This window comes from Diceros bicornis, chromosome 18, assembly GCF_020826845.1.
Source record: "Diceros bicornis minor isolate mBicDic1 chromosome 18, mDicBic1.mat.cur, whole genome shotgun sequence".
Classification (NCBI taxonomy): Eukaryota; Metazoa; Chordata; class Mammalia; order Perissodactyla; family Rhinocerotidae; genus Diceros; species Diceros bicornis.
Genome location: NC_080757.1, coordinates 46,516,636 through 46,539,164, shown reverse-complemented (window position 1 = coordinate 46,539,164; position 22,529 = coordinate 46,516,636). Strand labels below are relative to the sequence as shown.

Below are 22,529 nucleotides of genomic sequence, written 5' to 3'. Positions count from 1 at the left end.
TAACCATCTGGCCCTTGGCCACAATGCTGGGCAACCTTTGGGGCGGTGGCACTCCCATGCTGGAAGAAGGCAGACAGCGGGGTGGGAGAAGGGGTTGTGGGTGCTTAATTAAGGTAACTGCTGCATTTGACCACTCAAATTGGAATGTAGGTCATACCCAAAGCTGAACTCCAAAGACAGGCTCCTTCCTGGGCTGAGGGCTGAGAGAGGTGTCTGTTGAGGGTGAGGCAGGTACTGCTCTTTGTGGCACGGGCCAACACCTCTTAGTTTGGGTTACTTTGCACTTCGTCATCAACTCATTCCTCATACCCAATCCCTCCCCTGGGTGCTTGGTGCTCTTTGGACCACAGTCCCTTCACCCCATGGCCAGAGCCAGGGTGGACAGCAAGAGAGCTTGGGAGGAAGAATGATGGGGGAAACAACCTATAGCACCTCGAGCAATTAGTCTGTGCAGCGAGACAGGCATTTTTGTTGAGAGGGAGGAACTGAAAGTCAGACTAAGGGGAAGGCAGTACCTTGCTTGTCTCAGGACTGTCTGGGTCAAACTGGACCTGCTTGGAGGCAAGTTCACGTCCTGTGTCCACATCATAGCACAAATAGACCCTGCCGAAGGCACCCTGGCCTAGGAGCTTCCCCCGGCGCCAATTGATGGGGGCACTAGGAGCTACAGGAGAACAGAAGGAAAGAGCATTAGTTCGTACACTATTTATTGGTATCCTGCCTCTTTCTCCAGAGGCTCTATGATGGGACCTCTGGTTGAGCTCCCCCCTCATCCGGCATCACATCTCTCAGCATGATGTCTCCACATCCATCTGGAGCAGGCCCAGGGCCCTGGTCAATCAAACCTTACAGCCTGAGTCCCGAGAAGCAGAGGACTGGCTCAAGTCATGGTTTAATTAATGCTCTTGTGCACTGAACAAATATCTATACTTCCAAAACCCCTAAACATCTTAATATGTCAGGGGTTAAGAAGACTGATTTTCAGTTAAACATGGAAAAACTAAAGACTAGAGGGTGGAAGTGGCTTATCACACAATGGTGAAGTGAGGACTAAGGTCAGGGGGTCTGTTGCCCACACACAAGCTCTTCCATGGTGGTGAGGAGGGCCAGGGCTGCCTACTGCTGAGCCGAACAGCCCCACTGGACCCGCTGGCCTCCCTCATAGCCAGGGCCCACTCCTCACACTTGGTTGGCACACTCCTCTCCTGCACAGAGAGGGCGTTCTCGCTGTCCGCACTCCGCAGGCGCCCTCGGGGGTCCAGGTATTGCACCGCTAGACCCATGTTCTCGCCATTTGTGCTCAGGGAGCGGCTGGAGGGCACCAGGGTGAACAGGTTACCTTGATGACGCCGTATTCGAGGAAATGTTCTTCTGCCTGAAGGAGTACAGGAGCCAGAATAGAGCAAATCAGACTCCTGGCCACAAGGCTGAATGTGAAAACCAGGTCATAACACCACCTCCAGTCCATCCTATCTGCCCTCCCACCTGACTCATGCCAGAATGGTTAGTGTCCCAATCACCCTGAGAATCAGGACAAAAGCAGGAATTAGGAAGCAGCCACAGATGGTTCAGGAGCCCTGGCCAAAGGGAAGGCACAGGGCTGGCCCTCAGGCCCCACATCATGGCCAATCCATGGCTGAAGTCTGTTTTCCTTGGCATCCTAATCCTAAACCTCTGTGGAAGCTCCATTCCGTTCGCTGCAGTGGGGTTTTAGAGGGCGCTGGAGAGTGGCGCTCCGGGGCACGCTGTGTACTCCGACAAAGGACAAAGTTCCCAATGGCAGCATCTTGGTCTACAAATACCATCCTCCCTCTTTTTTTTCCCCCCTGTCTCTAGCGCTTCACGTCTGGGCACAGTTCCTCAGGAATAAAGGAAACACGGGGTCTGAAGGGCCCAGGCCCCTCCCTGCAGTGGCTTTTCCATGGCGAAGCTCTAACCATGTCCTCTCGGAGGCAGCCAGCAGGGGGCAGGGTGGAGGTGCACTCACCATCGTTGTAGTCCTTGTGGTGCACAGACACGTGGTAGCGCCGGGGGTAGGTTCCACCTTTGACCCCTTTGTCATAGAGTTGAGTTTCCCGATCTGAGTAAGATAGAGAAATTACTGGCTTCTGGGTAGGTCAACATTAGTGATCCATTTAAGCCCCTAGGTCACGTGAGACCTCAGAGCAGCAGGCCTGAGGAGAATTAAAATACAGTCCTGGCTTCCGAATTCAGTTATCAAAAGCAGAATGCCTGCAATCCCCCCCAGACACACTGCAGCGCTCACCCAGGATCTGGGGAACTCACCCGAGAACTCCTGTCTATTGTCTGGGAAGCTCTGGGCTCGGGACATTCGAGATTTCCGGAAGGATGGACTGGAATAAACAAAACAAAATCATAAAGTAGACTTCGGCATACTTCCAAAGCAGTTCACCAGGGCAGAAAGCAGGATATCCAGACGGACTCCCTTTTCTAACACCCTCCCACATCATTACACGGCGGGAAACGGAGTTTAGGAGAAACAGCCCTTTTCTGAGCTCAGCCTCCTACTTTCTCTTTATTAGTCTGAGGCCCAAATCTGACAGGATCCTGCATAATGAACCCCTCCAGTCCTACCAAACTCCACCCTGGCTGCACAGCACTTTCCCTTCTTGCCCTTTCCTCCCACCTTGATAACAGAGAAAAGCTACAAAAAATCCCTTGCCCAGGCAGTAATAAAAATAGCAACAATACCAAGCATCTTCCTTTCAGACTAATCACCACCATCTCATTTTGGAAATGGGGAAACTGAGGAACAGAGAGGTTAAAGGACTTTCCCAAGGCTACTCAACTAATATTTGGTGGAGCTGGGGGCTATCAGGCTCCAAATCCCATGAAGGGAAGATGGAAGCCTTGAGCTAGGCCTCCAGGAAGTAAGTCCAGGTCACTGGGTTTCACTCCCAAGGAGAAAAAAACAAAGCATTAGAGCAATGGAGGAAAACCCCAAGAATCAAGTGTGTAAAATTAGCTATCTTTCCCAGAATTCACCTGAATGGTCCCTTCCCTAACATGCAACTGTCTTTTGAGGGGGCCACAGGTCAGAAACTCTCAAGGCAGTGAGACAGGGGCTGGTTCCTACTTCCCAAGTACTAGATCTTCTATAGTCCTATCCTACCTCACCTCCACTTGGCCACAAAGCTTAGGCGACAGTCTGAAACCAGAGTGAGTCCCTGTCCTGGCAGAGCCCTCAGTTTGTGGCAGCAACCTCTCGCACTTTTACCTGTGCCTTCTTGCTCTCCTGGTTGGAGAGAAAGCCCAAAACAAGGCTACAAATTGGGTACCGACAAGTGACTATGACTGTATGCCATGGGAATACAGCATTCATCAGTGCTCAGATCTCTTAGGAAAGACAGTACAGATTTGGCCATGGTCACAAGGTCAGTACCCACATGAATCAGTTACACAAAGAAAAAACAATCTCCAAACCTGCTCCATAGCCTCTGACCATAGCCCTAAGCCTAGACAGACATGAGCAAACGTGATCAAATGTGCTCTTGAGCATGAGCTCAAAGTGGGAGACCAGCTGGATCAGTGCCAAAGCCAACTCCAAACATACCCCTGCCGACTTGCAAACCAGCTCTGCAGAACCACTTGGTACGTAAAGAACAGCACTAATTCCCTTCCAAAGTATAAGAACAAGACTACACACCAAGCAGGCAGTGTGGTAAGCTAGGCAGTCTGGATACTTTGTTTTCTGGTTTTTATATCCCAGTTTCTTATTTCACCAGAAACACTTGGAGAAAGATAATGAAAGTAAACCCACAGTTGATAATTCAAATTTGTCCCCAAAACATTGAAGGTCTACTGCTTCTCAGTCCAGATCACAGCAATGAGGCCAAGAGTCCAAGAGCAGCATGTATCATGTGGAAAGTCAAAACATGTACAGCACTTGGAACAATAGAGCAAGCATTTAACACAGCGAGCTGCTGTTACGAGCTGCTATAACATTCATCTAATTATACAAACATAACATTCTCATGCTGTTTGGAAAATTAAGGAGTGGGCTAGGAATCCCAGCGAGAGGTTTCCTTCCCAGAAGCGTGACGTTTTAACCAGTGTCTAGATCGGGGACACACACACTAGCTAACTCTTATTTCCTCAGCCCATTGGTTCCAAAAATGCCTACGCACTAACCCCCAAACCAGTCACACTTCCATACCTGTCTGCTGACCTGTCCAAAGATTGGCAGCTTCCCGACAAGGAATTTTCAGCACTACTCAAGGGATCCAGCATCTGCAAGGCAAGTCATACAATAAAATCCCAGCCCCAGCCCAAATCCCAGCCAGGCAACTCAGGGCTTTATGGCCCAACCAAGGCCAGCAAACGGTCCTTTTTGTCAAAATATGAAAGTGCCCCTTCTTTGCCTGTGCAGTGGGAAGAATGGTTAGGAAGGTAGCATTCTCCCCTGTAGTTTGAAAGGCAAGTTTCCAGGAAGGAGAAAAATGCCTGGCTGGCATCCCAAGGAGCTCCGCCAGGAGAGCAAAGCAGAGACGCTGCTTCTCTTGTTGGCATTTTCTTGGCTCACGAACGTTGGAGCCTGGCGCTGGAGATGGTACTACCCTGCAGAGGCTTCCAGTGCATTTGGGTGGGACCATAATGCTTCTGTTTACACTCCACAATTTATAATTGATAAAGACAAGTATTGCTCTCATTCCACAGACAAGCCAGTGCAGGTCTAGAAAGGTTAGGAGAACTGTCTAAAGTTATGAAACCAGTTAGTGCGCAGCTGATACAGTACAAAAATTTCCTAGTTCCTGGCTTTCATGCAGACGCAGTAGGTATCTATATAAGTTAAAATGTTTCTCTCGCCTTCGGTCAAATGCAGTAACAAAAAGCCTCTGATTAGCTTTTTCTCCAACTAAACTCCCCTTCATTTTTCCTATGGGGGTATTCACTATCGGAGTATTCATCACCTAAGATCCAAAGTTCAACATTACAGAGGGAAGCAGAGTTATCAGAATTATGAAAATTCAGTAACAACTTTCATAAAATTAGTTTCCAAATCAAATGATCTCTTCCCATTGAATACTATGATCCATCTCATCCATAATTTCAAATGCTTTAGGTCATATTGTCATATATGATTAAAAAAAACCCCTGCAAATCAGGGCAAATTAACTGCAAAGTAAAACTGCAAATCTTGCTAAGGATATGGGATTTCCCAAAGTGGATAAGACCAGTATGGGAAAGATTTGCTCCCAATCCATCAAGTGCATATTTGGCAAAGTTTGACCAGTTAACAGAAGAAGAGTGAATGGGCAAGTATAACATGACAGGGGTGACGAAGCAGGAAGAACACCAAAGGTTCAAGAAAGGCCTTTGGAAAACCCACTGAATCCCATGAAGGCTTCTGTAAAAATGGACCCTCTTTATGCAGCGTTGTAGAAGTCAAAGGGGAAGTGAAGAAAGTTATGTTGTGCTAGAAAAATTTTTATTAGAAAAATAAAGCCAAAAAAATTAACACGAATCATGCTTTTGTTCATTCTAGAAATTAGCAAACAGATGCAACTATTACCTAAATCTGATTAAAGAAAAAACAAAACAAACTTATCTTAGTTTCACTTTTCAAGAAAGTCCCAAGTGAATATTCCTTCACTGTATACTATGCTGTTTTGGTCTCTGCTAAGTGGATTTATCTTGAATGGCCGTTAGCAGGAGCAATTCTCTGTAGCTAAAGGGGCGGGCCCTAGGGAAGGACTTAGGCATTCCCTAGCTGCCACTTTCCTTGGCCTCTTTCTAAAGGTCTGTCCTCACTAGGAGCCTAATATCTCATGCCTTCCAGGGCCAGGCAGGTAAAGCAAAGAAGTAAAAGGATCAGGGTAGAGGATCACGGGGAGGGATAGAGACCAAAGGCAATCAAACTCATTTGCCATCTCTGAGATCCTACACCCAAGTCACCCCTAGTACAGCTGATGTCCAGAAGTGTTCTGGTTAGAGAAAACAGAAAGGATGGTCAGTAAAATGCCTAAGAAGGGAATCTGCAGCTAAAAGCACTTCAGGGCACTGTTCTAAACATAAATTTATCTGGAAAGCAGGAGTACAGAAGAGAGAAGCAGTGTAAAGTCTCATAGTCTATATAGTTTGAATAACGCTGTACACAGATTAGCTATTGAGGGGAAAGAAAAGTTACAAGAATCAGTTTTTTTTGTAAAATCCCCCACGTGATGGTGCTTGCCCTTCTATTGGATGCTTAACCCTTAAGAAATTTCCCCTTCCCAGACCAAATCCCAAAAATTTATAAGAGCGGATCTTTCTCTGTACAATCAAAGCTAGCTCACTGAAAAGACTTCAGAATGAAGCCAGAGATCTCACTCCTCCTAAGCCAGAGATCTCACTGTTGCTGAGCCAAAACGCCCTTTTCATCAAGTGAGCCACTAGTTAAAAAGCTGGCCATTAAAATGGGCAAACCATTGTGGTGGACATACTCTAAGGGGACCCCCGCAATGAGTCACAGCCTTGTATAATTCCCTCCCCTTGAGCACAGGTAGAACTTGTAACTTGCTTCTAGTCAATAGACTATGGCAAAGAGGATGGGACATTCATTCCCGTAATTATGTTAGGTTATATAAGACTCCATCTTTGCAGACTGGAGCAAGAGATTTTCCTGCTGGCCTCAAGAAGCTGTCATATTGTGAGAAGGCCACGTGGTAAGGAACTGTAGGTGGCTTCCAGGAGCGCAGAGTGGCCCCCTGGCTGACACCCAGCAAGAAAGGAGGGACCACCAGGAAATGAACTCTGCCAACAACCATGTGAGCTTGGAAGGGAACCCCAAGCTCCAGAAAGGAATGCAGCCTGGCCAACATTTGATTGCAGCCTTGTGTGACCCTAAGCAGAGGACCCAGCTAAGTCATACCTGGATTCCAGGCCCAAGGAAACTGGAAATTAGTAAATGCATGCTGTTTTAAGCTGCTAAGTTTGTGGTAATTTGTTACGTAGCAATAGATAACTAATATAGCTGTCTAGCATCATAAAAGTTCACCCAAAGCAACCAATCCTACAGTATAATTTGGAAATGGTATACTCCCTACCTTTCATCAAGAAATAGCAAAACTAAAATACGGCTGATGAAAAACAAAATCTGACAGTTTAGGATCATCATATGTTAAAACTGCTGAAATGACAGGTGGTTGTAAGGAAGTATACACATAGCAGAGTGGTATTCTGCAGGGAGACCAGTGAAACGACCACAGAAGAGAAAAAATGTGTCCAATCTGCATCCAACACAAGGGAGGCTACATAATGTAGATCCTGTCTTTGTCAGGAATTGATATTTGGCCCCTAGAAAGGAATAATCCATATTTGGGCAGGCCTCGTTTACAAAACAGCTATTAGATGGGGTTCAAGTCCCTCGGCACCATGCCCACTGAGAACCCCCCATTATAACCTTGGTCTCAGACACCCCAAGGCACACCCCGGCCCCCCCATACTCACGCACTGCTCGCTGGTCTCTGGGATGAACTCTCCCTCACTGTTGATGCTGGTGTAGGACCCCTGCCGGGCAATACGCTGCTGCCGCTCAGGCACGTAGCCAGGGGGAGGTGAGCTTCGGCCGGGGTTCTGGGAGCCTAGAGCATAGAAACAAGACTTTTGACCACAGAGCCCAGGATATGCAGCCTGAGAGGAGCAGACGAGGGGCCAGCTCAGGCCAAGCATCTATTGCAGAGGCTGAGGGAGAGCCAGGTTGTGGCTCTTTGAACATTCTGGAAGACAGGGCGGGCCTAACAAAGTGCCGAGGCTCAATGAAACTTGCTGAGCCAGGTGCCTCCTCCTCCTAACCCAAGGACCCCCAAGAAGGAAAAAAAATACTTAATAGAAAAGTCAAAGAATGGTGGGGAGGTTTGCTTTTTGAAAGATAGTCTCTAAGGAGTTTAAACTATTATTTTCAATATCCTTCAAGAAACTGACTCCTTCATTCTTCCACTGAAGTCAGTCATTCAGAACATATGGCTCATTCGGTTGTACGGAAGACATTTTTATGAATTCACCGCCAAGAACACTTCCTATCTCTTGCTGGAGGCATCAACCTAGCCTCTCTCTAAGGACCACTGAGAGTTAGGTGTCTCAGGTGGGAAGGCTATCCTTGGGCTCTTAGTAACCTGGCTTCCCCACCTAACTCCAGAGCAGAGGCCAGAAACAAAATTGCTCTGAAAACAGGCACAGAATTTTGCTGGATTTCCAGCCTCAACACCTCACTCACAGGGTAGAGGCTACCAATTCTGAGATAAAGAGGTACCTGAGCCATGCCTTTCAAATGATCTCAAACAGCCCATGGAGGAAAGAGCATGTCTGTCCAAGTTTTCTAAGCCCTGACAGAAACTGACACTGCTCTAAGTGTATTTGTGATATTGTGCCATGAACTAACAGAGCAATGAAATCACCCAAGGCAATTTGTCTTCTCTTTTTGACCCTCTGGTACCTCCCATTTACTCCTCACAACACCCCTGCAGTGAAGGTGCATTATTATCATCCATGTTGAGCCGAAGGGGAAGCCGAGCCTCAAAGCCGTGGAGTGACTTAACGGTGAAGCTGAACTAGAAAATAGGCTTTATGACTCCTAGTGCAGTTCAGCCAAGGCAATTTTGAGACCATATTTATTTCCAAAAAGGGCAGGCATGCTGCTCAACACAGTGGCGGAAGTCAAAACTTCTCCCTGAACTGGCTCTGCCATACGTTCCTCATGAGTGATCCAAACAGAAGATGGGGATCCCCACCCATGGGGAAATGTGACAGCCTTGCAGCCAGGAGCAGAAGGAAGGCTAATGTGGGAATTTCTTGACAGCACAGGGGAAATATAGTGCCATGTTTCATGCAGCTCAAATTCAGAGTTGTTCTGTCCATGGTCACTGGTGAGACGGAGGCCAGGGATGCAAGATGCCATCTCACCAACAGAGGGCTCAGCAGCAATGACAAGATAGAGGTAAGGGGAAATCTGGATCAAGAATTAAGAAAGCTACCCCAATTTTCAGAGGCCCAGATGGCAAAGACCCATGTAGCTGGCCACTTCCCTTGTACATGGTAGCACAAAATTCCAGTGCAACCGTGAAAAAAGGATGGTTTTCTTTTTATTTTATTTTATTTTATTTTTTGAGGAAGATTGGCCCTGCACTAACATCTGTTGCCAATCTTCCTCTTTGTCTTTTTTTCCTCCCCAAAGACCCAGTACATAGTTGTGTATCATAGTTTTCGAGTTATAGCTCTTCTACATGGGACGCCGCCTCAGCACAGACTGATGAGCAGTGAGTAGGTCCGCGCCCAGGACCCAAACTGGAGAACCCCAGGCCACTGAAGCGGAATGCACGAACTTAACCGCTACGCCACCAGGCAGCCCCAAGGATGGTTTTCTTAAGCCCTACCATGCCTCAAAACACAAAGCACTATTTAACACTTGGCTTACAAACATTAGTCTAGTGCCTGCTTCCCAATTCTGGCTTTGGATGACATTTTAGTAGCCCACAAGTTCTATGGAAATTCAATCCACATGTTGGCAACATTTGTCAGCAGCAGAAGTAACCTAAAAAGGCCAGCAAGGTGTAGTGAGAAAAGCCTAAGCTTGAGAATCAGATGAATAGGGGTTCAAATCAGGCTTTGCCCTTCATTAGCTGAATGATTTAAACTCTTGCCTAAATTTCCTCACTGGCAAAAATGGGGAGAATATCTACCTCATAACCTTTTTCAGAAGTTATCAATGTGGTGGCACAGGTACACATCCACATGGTAGGAACTCAGCAGAATTCCATTCCCTTCCTTCACTCTAGGTGGCAGATACATAATGGGTTAGACTCAAGATCCATTCCACCCTTCTAGTATGCCTTCCTGCATTTCAGAAGTTCATCAGCTAAAAGTTATTATTGTTAAGACCCTCTTTAGGTTCAGCCACTCAGACGTGAGATACAGGTGGCTTCCTGCTGTTCCTGCTATTTCCGGGCACAGTCAAGGAAGCCTTGGTTTTTCTGCCGCAGCATTAGCAAAGGCCCCATGTCTGGTCTCCAGTTTTCCCAATGTTAAACACAGGTGCAGACATCCCCGTGTAAGTGGTGTGGACCAGAGCAGAGCAGCCCTGGCTTCTGAATCTGGTGGCTTCCTGATTATAGAAGAAAGAGGAGCTCTGTGGTGTGTCTTAACCTAGAATCTGTTTCTCACTCTCCCAATGATTCTATAAGCCAGAACGTGCACTAAATCTCTTCTTCCTAAAACTAAAGTGGATTCTCTTCTGTGCAACCGAACCTTGACCAATACATTCTGAAGTGAAAAGGTATTACATATTTGACCTAGAACAAACAAAAAATGTCTCTTGTAAGGGACGGCTTAGAGAGAAAAACTCTTACTTACTGATGAAATCCCAGACATTGGTCCAAACTATCCCTAGACAAGATGAACTGCCCTCAATCTGTTACATGAGTGTCTAGAGGGAGACCTCCCTGGGATAAAATATTCACTGCCCCTCGACACCCATTCTCTCATTTACCAGCTGCCACTGAACTCTCCCCTGGTTCTATAGGTGGGATGGGACTAGCTCACATGAGGCCAACACTACAGACCCAGCAGGGGCTGGGGGAAAAGAGCAAAGGTTTTCTGAGCTTTTATTTCCAGCCAGAGACTTTCACTTTTTCCAATACACACTGCTGCCTGCAGAGAGCCAGCCTTGTTATCTGATGGGCAATGGGCCAGGGGCTATTGTGCACAGGCCCACAGCTTGGGGCAGGAAAGGGAAGTCTCCCCAAACCAATGGCTATCAGAGGAAGCGAATGGAAAAACCAGGAGTTGGCAGAACTGCTTCAGAGCATTTTCAGTTTTGTTTTTATCTTTATTTCAGAAATTGGGGGCCAATGAGATGTACAACAGCAGTCGAGAACAAGTGAGACAGGGAGCTGAACAGGACAGGCTACTGATCTGTAAGACTCACCAATGCTCATATATTTACCAGCAGGGACAGCAGTGAGCCAGACAGCACAAAGCACAGTGCTATGCAAGACACAGCTTATTATAAGTCTCAGAAGGCAGGCACAGCAGGGGTGGCAGGTTCTCTGGGACATCCTTTCCTGGCATTCTAGCCTGATCTTGCTCTAGTCTCATCAGGCCATTTGTGCCAGGGGGCCCCATCTCAATACCAGCTGAAGCAAAAGAGCAGAGTAGTAGTCCTGCGTTGAGTGGCCCACAACTTCCCATGAAGGCGTTTTACACATAAGGAGAAAGCCAGGAGTTTAAGCTGTCAGCTATCCACACTCCTTCCGGGGCATGTTAGCTTCCTTAACCCAGAGTGGCAGAGTCAGAGCAAAATTCTTACCCTGGGATATGGTTGATTCTTTTGATCTGTACTCTGACTCAAAGCTGAAAGACAGGCTCTCAGATTCTAGCCCTTCTCATAGGAGACTCCTGTCAGGAAGCTGATGCAGTCAGGAAGTTGCCTCCGCAGGGAGTTCTAGGGCTTTGGGTCAGTGTTAATGTGCAGGTCATTGCAAGTACAAAGAGATAGCTTTTTTTGGCCATCAATTATTTTCTCTAAACCCTGTTCTCTCTTGCGGGGCAGATAAGATGCGGGGAGGAATCAAATCTTTTTTCTTCTTCAATGGAAAATCTTGACCAATATTTCCCAATATGCTCACACCGGACTAGGCTGTGCAGAACAGTTTCGCAACATTTTCATCCCATAAAACCCTGAGAACACCTATGTGTTTCAACTTTCAAAATTCCCATTTTATTTTGAAGTTGCTACTACCAGTAAACAGTTTCTGGTCTCATTTAGTACCACAGAAGAAGTTATAGCAAGAAGGAGAAAAAACCTGTGGAAGTGAAGCTGCTGGCCATTTTGTTTCTGTGTGTTCGGTCACCACCTCTACAGTCCCGCTTTCCACTCTTCCAAATCTGTACCAGCACTGGAGGTTTACACTGTGCACAGCTCTCTAACTCATTATTGCCCAGGTGTCACTATAAGTCATCTCATCTTTTCAACAGTCCTTTTTTCCCTCTGCCTGAATTTTTCCTCCTCTCCTCTCAGAGGAAGAGGGCTCCCCTTCTCCTTGCCAAGGCATTATAAGCTGTCTACTGGACTCCCCAATTCATCCCCAGTACAGTCAGCTCCCCCATGGTCCTCTCTTCATCACCTTCAATCTCTTTTTCAGCTGTCTTTGAGCCTCCCTTCATAAACGTGCTCAGATCTCTAGCCTAAAAATATCCTGAACTTATTTCTGCCACTCCCTTAAGTCACTAGCCCACCTCGTTTTTTCCTTTCAGGCAAACTCCTTGAAAGAACTGATTGCCTCCACTCAGTGGCTACCCATTCTTTAGGGGTTGCAACCTGGCTTGTCTCACTGTGGGGTGTGGTGGAAAGACAAGGAACAAGAAGGAGTAAGCACAGAGGCAAAGGCACTTATCAAGATGCACCAGACCAAACAGGAGTCTGAATGTGGCAGGGACAAGTCCTTTAGTTGAGGCTTGGCTACATGGCTTAAGGGCACCACCCCATGTGTTATGGAAGAAATGGTACTTGAGTTCAGTTCCAAAGGTAGAATTTCCATACACAAAGATACGAGGAAGGGCATCTTCATGTAGGGAAATTCCATCTGCCTTGTCTGGAGATCTCCTCACAAGGGTCTCTCTTTTTGGTTAACTCATTACCTAGTAGCTTGTTTGCTTGCTTGTTTTTGTTTCTTAGCATGAACTAGTTTAACAGACTAACTGGCTTGAAAAAAATTGGAATTCAAGGTATGTATACTATGATAGAAAAAACTAAATGTGAACATGATAGCTGGTTTCAAATATTTGAGAAACTGTCACAAGAAAGATGTTATCTGTGTTATCTGTGTTGCTCAAAGAGCAGTACTAGAATCAATGGGTAAAGTGAGAGAAGGCAGATTTTCAATTCAAAATAAGGAAGGAATTCAAATAAACAGAGCTATCTAAAATTGGATTGGGCTACATTGCACTTCCCCATCAGTGAAAATGTTGCAGTGGGAGCTGAATGATCTGCATGTTCAGTCTTTCATTAAATACTCACAGGTACATTAATGTTGGTGGGTGAGGAGGGCAAAGAACCTCCACTCCTGTTGGTGGGGGTTTGAATTACTAAGCCTTCTCCTTTGACTCCATTTCTACTGCTAGGACTTCTCCTGGTCCCTCATGCTTCAACTCTGACTCCTCTCTTCCCATTTCCTTCTACTTCCAGAAGGCCTTTCCCTGTACCAGCATAAGCACAGCAAGCACTTGGACATTTGTGGATGAAAATGACAAGTTTATGTCTCTTACCCTTGGCCTGTCCTTTCCTACTTGGCTGGTACCATGTAAGGCCTCCTCCCCACCTTCTACTTTCCCTCCCACTTTTCTGGTCACTCCTTTCCTGCGTCCTTTGCAGGCTCATTCTCTAACTGGCCACTAAGTGGCTGGGCCCTCTCCTCTTCTCACTCTATAATCTGCTTAGGCACTCTCATCTGAGGCCATGGCTTCAACTTGACAACTTCCATTTTTTTCTCTACCCCTGATTTTCTCCCCTCTGAGCTAGAGACTTGTATATATAACTGCCCATTTGATATCTCCTCTTGGCTGCCTCAAAGGCATCTCCAATTCAACCTGTATACAACATGAGGTCTGACCTTCTCAGCACCTGAAATCAGTCTCTCTTCTAGCGTGCCTGTCTTGGTGAAAGGCAGTGCCATTTATCTAGATCCATAAACCAGTAACTCGTCTCCTGCTCTTTCAACACCTGCGAAGTCAATCTAATACCATAGTGGTTCCTAACCTTGATCTTAGAACCCCTTTACACTTTAAAGATTGAAGACACTCAAGAGCTTTTATTCATGTGGGTTATATCGATTGATATTCAATGTATTAGAAATTAAAGCTCAGAAAATATTAAAACAATACACCAACACACATTCCATAAGCCATCAGAGCAATGACATCACCTCAGGCACATAACCTCTGGAAAACTCCATTGCATACTCGTGAGAGAATGAGTGAAAATGCAAATCATGTCTTAGCATTATTATGAAAACAGTTTTGACCTCCAGACCACCAGAAAGGATCTCAGGGACTCCCCACCCCGAGTCCCCAAACCACTCTTTGAGAGCCACTGCAATGCCATGTTCTGTTGGTTTTACCTTCTAAATGTCTCAGATATGCCTACTCCTTCCTCTCTCCACTACTGTCACTAGCCTAATCCAAGCTTCTATCTTCTTTCACTTGGAACACTGCATTAGCCTAATATGGTTCCCTTGGATCCATTCTTGTCCCCTTCCAATCTGTTCCCCACACTGTAGCTAGAGCAATCTTTTCAAAATACAAATTTGAGTGCATCACGCCATCCATTCCTCTTCACTAAAAAACCCTCAAGTGGATTTTCACTGCTTTCAACAAAAGGATCAAAATCTTGATCAGGGTCCACAAGGCTCTGCCTCCCTCCCCAGCCTCAGCCCGGCCTCCTGTGCCTTGTCCTCAGCTCTTCAGCCCTCAGGGCTTCTTTCTGTTTCTCAAACACACTAGACTCCCTCTGCCATCAAGCCTCGGCTCACGTAGCTCTCCCTACTTGGGACTCTCTTCCCTGTATCCCCTTTGCGTAACTCCCATTCGTGCTCTGCGTCATAGCCTAAGGCTTTCCGGCCCCAAAATCAGGTCACATCCCTCTGTTATAGATGCTCACAGCACCACACCTTTTAGTCACAGCCTCTACTCATACTTTAAGCACATCAAGACAGGTAAATGTCTGTCTTCCCACAGGTCTATTAGGGCCATAGTGACAGGAACCATGTCTTTTTTGCTTCCCATATTTCCGGCACACAGTAGATACTGTGGTAATTCTTTCCTTCTTTTTTTTTTTTTTGGTGAGGAAGATTGGCCCTCAGCTCACATCTGTCGCCAATCTTCCTCCTTTTGCCTGAGGAAGATGGTTCCTGAGCTAACGTCTGTGCCCATCTTCCTCTACTTTGTACGGGACACTGCCACATCATGGCTTGATGAGCAGTGCATAGGTCTGTGCCTGGGATCTGAACCTGTGAACCCTGGGCCACCGAAGCAGAGCGCACAAACTTAACCACTACGCCACAGGGCCAGCCCTCCCATTAATTATTTCTTGAATGAATAAATAAAAATGCAGTTTGATAGGGAGAGAGATAAGATAATGTGATAAGGATTACAATGGAGATGGCTATAAGGGGTCAGCGTTGTCAGTGGCTTCCCACTACCCAAGCTCAGTGCAGTCAAGGCTCCTCAGAAAATGGCCCGGGCATCCTTTCTCAGCCTTCCCTATTTCTCCTCCAAATACATTAGCCAATCGTGTCAGCTCTGATGTTCCCTCTTCTGTGAAAGCCCTTCTCCAAAGTCCTGGGCAGAGTTGGTTATTGCTTCATCTCTGCTCCCACACCACCCTCAGCCTTCCACGTGCCTCCACTGTTGCATTCATCCCAGCCCAATAGCTGGTACGTAATGCTTGCTGAATGAAGAAACCCAGGATCTGTGTGTACTGGGAGGTTGTGTTGCCCATTCTCTAGGTAAACAGGAACAACTTCATAGAAATTTTATCCCTCAGCATTCTCAGACAAGGAAATTCCTTTTATGCCTCCCTACAACAATGGCCGAGCATTCAGCCCTTGCCTCTACATACAAATCACAGGCACTTGCTTAGGAGCAGGAGGCCCAGTCACTGCCCCACAATCTTCACTGCTTACTACACAAATTAACAATGCTGACCTCCTCTATCCCTTCAATCTCTACGAGGGCTCTGGAACAGAGACCAAGCTGGCAGAATTTCCCAGGCTACAGGGCAACTGGATTCCAGGGCCAGAGATGCTCTGGATAGGGTCTCCTCGTTGCGGTGCTAGGTCTTTCTCCCCAACCAGGTTACTGAAAACACAGCCACCAATTATCCACAATGTTAGACAAGTATGAAACTCATATACAGACTTTCAGCTTGGCAACACTTACTACCAGTGCTTGCTTGGGTTTCATAAATTACTCAGTGACGAAAAGTCAGCGCCTCAGCAACACATTCTTCCTGCTACTCCCTCAGGAGGCTTATCACTCACAGATAAGCTCAGTGACAGGACCGATGCTCAGACCTCCCCAAGCTCAGCTCAAGATCTTCAGGGAGCAGTTTGGTTTGAAGCAATTCTATCAGTATGGATAGAACTTGGCTTCCTAGTAGCAGCAGGGGTCTCAGCAACATTAGGGCAGTAGGCTCAACACAGATGTTTGATAAAGCCAGATTTGCCTCAACACAAATTCCACAATTCAAGAAATGGGCTTTCACCTCAGACTCTGGGAAATGGGATTCAGGGCAATATTGGATTACCTGGTATAATGCACAGACTTGAGTTAGATTCCTTTCCTGCGGAGGCCTGGCAGCAGCTACATAGCCTTCTTCCTAGGTAACCAATTATATATACTATGTCAACAGTCTCCTGTCCTTCCCAGACAACTTGGTTTGACTCTCCAAGAGTTTCATTGGTCAACATCTTTCTCGAAGCATAAGGACTCCTCAGGAATCATAAGCAAGAGGTTTGAGGTCAAAACTCTAACTTGGACCTGATTCCTAACTCCACAAGACCCCAGTCCTTTGGTGAAAGAATGGTCAAAAATGAGGGCAGACTGCTACTGGAGGTCTTCAAGCAGACGTTTGAGGACATCACTCATTTAGGGATGCTTCAGAGGAATCTGATTACACCATCACATCACTATAGTGTAAGCTCCCTGAGAGTCAGGACACCATCCCAGTCATTTCTTTATCCCTTCTCCCCAAATAAAGGCACAGAGGATTATTCTGCACAGAGTGACAGTCAATAATGTTTGATGATTGTTTTTTATTTAAGAATTATTTGATTTTTTAAAAAAACATAGGCAGATAAATTAGATGAGAGGAAAAAAGGAGTGAAATACTCACTGACAGAGAGGTGCCTGCTTCTGGGCTCGGGGGGCTGGTAGATGGTATTTATATCTCCTGCAGACTGGGAAGCTTTGATCCGCACCTGCCTGGACACCCCAGAGTGGGGAGAGGAACTGGTCTGCAAGACAAGAAGAAAAAGGCCGAGCTATCTATAAGCAGGCAAGCCAAGAAAGGACCCCCTCATCCTTCCCCAGGACTCCCCAGGATCTCAGCCGCCTTCATGCTTTCAATACATAAGCTACCCAGCTTTCCCCTAAATCTCACTCCTCAATCTGTCTTGACAAATCCCTACTTGCTTGATGTAGTTTTACAGCTTCATTGACATAGGAGCACTGAGACCCAGTGCCCCAATAAGTGATGACCCAGACACAGAGGAATAACAGGCATTCCTGTAATAATCTCCCAAACAGAAAAGAGAGTTGTAAATACCCTCTCATAAAATTCTCCAGAGAGCTTGGGAAGAATAGCAGGAAATTATTTCAGTAGCGAGATCACCTGCAGAGTAGGGGGTCAGAATGGAGGATGATGGCAACCTCCTTGCCCAAGAATATTCTAGTTGATAAATATGTATTTTTTGTGTGTGTGTGAGGAAGATTAGCCCTGAGCTAACATCCGTTGCTAATCCTCCTCTTTTTGCTGAGGAAGACTGGCCCTGGGCTAATATCCGTGCCCATCTTCCTCTACTTCATATGGGACGCCACCACAGCATGGCTTGATGAGCAGTGCGTTGGTGCGCACCTGGGATCCGAACCTGCGAACCCCCGGGCCGCCACAGCGGAGCACGCACACTTAATCGCCACACCACCAGGCCAGCCCTGATAAATACGTATTTTTAAAAGTAGCCTGACATGCTGCTTCTTCCCCAACCATAATCACTCCCTGAAAATTAAGGTAAGAAGATCTAAGTTGCTTCATATTACCAGGATTTACATGTGAACCATCTCAGGATTGTGTTCATCTGGGAAAGGCTATTACACCACTCTCCCAGAGGTCAAGGACCTCAGAACAGGGTCAGCAGCCTTACCACATCTACCCTCACTTTTGAACTGACCCAGAGGAGCCACCAGGTGAGCCCTAGAGAGAAAACAAAGCAACAAAGAGGGGCCCTTGCACTGAGAAAGCTGAAAACTGAAGCTTGGAGGTGAGCAAGTGACGTCAGGATGTGAGAACAAATTCGCAGAGCACTACTGAGAGTGAAAGGTCGGGATTTATAACTTGGGTCCAAGTTTCTACTTGCGTCTCTATCTTTTTTACCTCCCATAAGGAAAAAAAAGTCCGACCTAAACAAATTGTATCCTGTCCTCCAGGAAAAAGGCTTCCCACTCTCAGGGGTGAGTTCAGCTGCCAAGCAGCCTCCTCTAGTCTCACCACGCCAGACTTTGTCATATGCAGAGCTGTCTTGACAAACCGTTTTGCTCTAACGGGAAGTCAGAACCAAGGGGAAGTGAATGTTCTTGCTGAAGCCTCCGATGTGCAATAGCTCTCTGCTGAGAGTCAGAAAGGAAAAAACAGTCAAAGCCACGTACTAGGGAAGCAGGCCAGTAAAGGGCAAGGAAAGGCCACAGCCCTGCAGTCAGAAAGAGAAGAGCTGCATGATGAGCACCCCGAGGACATGGGGCCAAGCACACCTGCTTGGACACGGGACCTAACACACAGCGGGAATTCAATAAATCTTGGCAACATGAATTTGAAATGCACCAAAGAACATACAAAATGAATTTTCAATTTTAAAATCTAAAAGCTGAGACAGGAAAGTAGGTTCAACAGCCAGCACAAGCATAGATTTGTAAAAGGAAAGGCCGAAGTTGTGGCAACAAGTTGGAAAACAGATGATGAGAATCAGTGAAGGTTTCAAAGCAGGGCTTCTCACACTTTAATGTGCACACAAGTCACCTGGGACCTTGTTAAAACTTAGATTCTCATTCAGTAGGTCTGGGGTGGGGTTGAGAATCTGCATTTCTAACAAGCTTCCAGGTAATACTGATGCTGCTGGTGCATGAACCACACTTTGAGCAGCTGTCTTAGGAGGTGAGTCAGGCTTTGATTTAAGGCAATAGTTCTCAACCCCAGCAGCCCATTAGAACTGCCTATGGGGCTACCGACATCTCAGACCAACTACAACAGAATCTCTGGGGATAGGGCCCAAGGACTGGTATTTTTTAAATCTTTCCAAGTGTCTGTAATATTCAGCCAAGTTTGAAAACCCTGATTTAAGGGGATAAAAGAGAATGGAATGGTAAACAAAAACGAGGCTGATGCAAGTATTCAGGGAAGCTTGAACAAGACTAGAAGTGGGAAAGAGAGGAAGGAGGAAGGTGGGACTAGGAAAAATAAAAGGGGACTGTAGTGGAGTGAAAGGAGAGCCAACATGTGTGAAGTGTGTAGCTAGCAGAACCCTCTAAAGATAGCAAATAGAAGATGGTGTTTGACCATTCAACGAAAACCTCACCGAAGGACTGTGTGGGTAGCAGTGTGTGTCGCTGACACAAACAACATGAAAAATTACCAGGGAACCACGTGCATAAAGACTGCAGTGACTGGAGGCTAGGAGATGAGCAGAAAAAGAGATTACAAGTCAACTCACAAATTATCTTGATAAAAGATTTGGTGGTATGAGACAATAGGAATAAGTGGATTCAACTACATGGGGGGACAAAAGGGGTGTGTGTGTGTTCGCTTTATGTTTGTGCGAACATAAGGTGAGAACATAAAATGGCACCCTGGATCTCACCAGTCCTCTGCTTCAGTGGGGGCATTTGCATGGAAGACCATGATAGTTATGAAGTTGTGGAAGCATCCAGGTTATTTTTAAATGTATAGCTTTAACATCCATGAATTTATTAAAAACCTTAAAAAAAACTGTTTTGAAACCATATAACTTCAGAATAATGGATGCCATGTTTACACCCCTTATACAAACCCTTATTTCCTTTTTCTTTTAACATATAACCTCCAATATTCAAAGGGTTCAACCAAATTGAGATTAGGTGAATAAATCTGTTTTCATTATCCATACTCTTCAATTCTTCATAGACTTTGATTATATATACATAGGTTGCCCTTCCTGACTAAAGAATTCCAAGCTTTTTAAATTTTATTTATTTATTTTTTTTCCCCAAAGCCCCAGTAGATAGTTGTATGTCATAGCTGCACATCCTTCTAGTTGCTGTATGTGGGACGCGGCCTCAGCATGGCGGGAGAAGCAGTGCGTCGGTGCGTGCCCGGGATCGGAACCCGGGCCGCCAGCAGCGGAGTGCACGCACTTAACCGCTAAGCCACGGGGCCGGCCCTCCAAGCTTTTTAGACTATTCACATATAAAAGTGACCCCAACCCCTTGGAAACTGAGTCTTCTCTTGGACCGTTCCTAGCTCAGTTATCTTCTGAGCTGTGGGGAATACAATGACACAACATCTCACAAGTTTTCCTCATGGGCAACATTACACTTTCTGTTCTGCTTCTAATGGACTGTGGAGGAACCTGGGTGAGGTTTTCCAAGGACTACAATAATTCCAAGATTCTTTTCCTGAATGGTAACTGGCAGGTACTGAAAAAGTCAGAACATCTAGATTCCAGACCAGCTCTGTCACTATTTTACTGCCACACTTTGGGCAAGTCATTCTAAGTCTCAGTTTCCCCAAGTGTAGATTGGCGATAACAGACGCTTGCCCTGGACCCCTCAAAGTTGCAAGAACCGAATGAGAGATGAAAGCACCTTATACCTGTAAGGTGTTATTATTTTTAAACAGGGGCCAGACTGAAGCTATTGTGCCCAAAAAGTTTTTTTCTATCTTCCTGCACTTGCCTCATTATTTTAGGAAGACTGGAAAGAATTACCCTTTAGATTATTCTTGATATTTTGAACTTAAATAATAGACAAGATAGTGTCAAACTCATTGATGGGAAATTTGGGAAGTGGGCAACACTTGGATGAGAAGATTACAAGTTTACTTTTGTCAGAAAGAATCTGAGGTAGAACAAAATGCCATACTCAGTTTAAGGTGGCTGGGTATTTAGTTTTTCTCATATTCAGATACAAGTGACAAAAGAATGTTAAGCTTGAGATTACTTTATGATAATGGAAGATCTCGGTGTAGAAAGTTATAAGAAGGTCAAGAGCAGAAAGATCAACTTAAGAGCTAGATGCACATACGTTTAGAGAGGAAGTCTTTAGTAGGAATAAGCTAAGAGTTGATGGTCCAAGGCAGAGGCCTAGGGCAACAAGAACCACTGAAGGAGATGATGAAGTATCTTAAAATGGCAGTAGAAAGCAATGCTAGAGAGAGGCTTCTTCAGAGTAAGAGGTGGTTCTGTGATTACCAAAATCCAGGAGTTCTCAGGTAAGAAAGATATTGAGGCCTAAGACATGGCCATGGCCAGGTGCAGTGGGAGGGGTATGACTTTATATCCTGGTGAGGGATGAAGACAGAGGAAAGATTAGAAGCTGTCACAGAAGGATGAGTAGAAAAGGAACCCAGAGAGCAGAAAGAGACAGCACATTTGAAAACAGGAATAAGAAGGGAAGCAAAGGTATAGGTGGTAACAAAAGGTGGATGAGGCAGTAGGTCGCTAAAAATGGAGGAAACTAAGTACAGAAACAAAGTGGCTGACCGTTATCAGCAGGAAGAGATGTAGACCAGGGTGATATGGTATCCTGGAGCAGTACACTTAAAGTGTGATCTGTGTGCTGGTGCCAGGCCACAACCTGTGGTAGACCAGTCCTCAACAAGGTAAATAGAGAAATGGAGAGTAACTCTTTAAAAACTTTTACAGCAATTTGGCAGAGTGACTTTATGTCTAATGAATCTAACAATAAAAACATAGATTCGTACTTTGTATGTCTCTAGTTTATTTTTCCACTTCGTTTTTCAGTTTTTGTGTTTTAAAAAAGAAGTGGTCCATGACAGATTGGAAATTAGAAGAACAAAACTAGTATTTCATCATAGACAGTTATAGAAGCACTGTTCTAGAGGTGGGATTCCTGAGTACAATAGCAATTTTGGATGCTGATACTTCTGTTTATTAAGAAGCCTGAAGTCTGAGGAAGTTCCCAAGGAAATAGTTCATCACCACCATTACCAATGTTAGTCTTAAATGTAAATCTTTATAAATACAAAAAATAGGAGCAGCTTAAGTGTCCCAACAGTAGCAAAAATTGTTATTTAATTAAATTATGGTATATCCAACAAGGGAATTAAGTACCTTATAAATCACAATTATGAAGATTGTATATTAACATAGAAAAATGTGCATGAGGGCTGGCCCCGTTGCTTAGCGGTTAAGTGCGCACGCTCCGCTACTGGCGGCCCGGGTTCAGATCCCAGGCTCGCACCGACGCACCACTTCTCTGGCCATGCTGAGGCCGCATCCCACATACAGCAACTAGAAGGATGTGCACCTATGACATACAACTATCTACTGGGGCTTTGGGGAAAAAAAAAAAAGGAGGAGGATTGGCAATAGATGTTAGCTCAGAGCCAGTCTTCCTCAGCAAAAAGAGGAGGATTAGCATGGATGTTAGCTCAGGGCTGATCTTCCTCACACACACACAAAAAATAAATAAATAAATAAATAACTGTTAAAACAAAAAAAAAGAAAAATGTACATGACAATGTTAAATGAAAAAATAAATTATACAATCGT

General features: G+C 45.6%; 1 protein-coding gene across 5 annotated transcripts in view; it reads right to left on the bottom strand.

Annotated features, from left to right (window-relative positions):
- Positions 1-22,529, bottom strand: part of MAP3K3 (mitogen-activated protein kinase kinase kinase 3) — a 60,210-nt gene that overhangs the window by 4,438 nt on the left and 33,243 nt on the right. For 2 of the 5 annotated variants that reach the window (XM_058561320.1, XM_058561322.1), the window contains 8 exons: positions 16,886-17,006; positions 16,298-16,369; positions 7,450-7,583; positions 4,178-4,251; positions 2,287-2,354; positions 1,988-2,080; positions 1,184-1,375; positions 516-664 (listed from right to left, as the gene is read on the bottom strand). In XM_058561320.1, coding sequence (XP_058417303.1) covers positions 516-664; positions 1,184-1,375; positions 1,988-2,080; positions 2,287-2,354; positions 4,178-4,251; positions 7,450-7,583; positions 16,298-16,369; positions 16,886-17,006 — 903 coding nt within the window. The remainder of the gene's footprint in view (positions 1-515; positions 665-1,183; positions 1,376-1,987; positions 2,081-2,286; positions 2,355-4,177; positions 4,252-7,449; positions 7,584-16,297; positions 16,370-16,885; positions 17,007-22,529) is intronic. The other 3 variants (XM_058561321.1, XM_058561324.1, XM_058561323.1) reach the window with 2 other exon arrangements.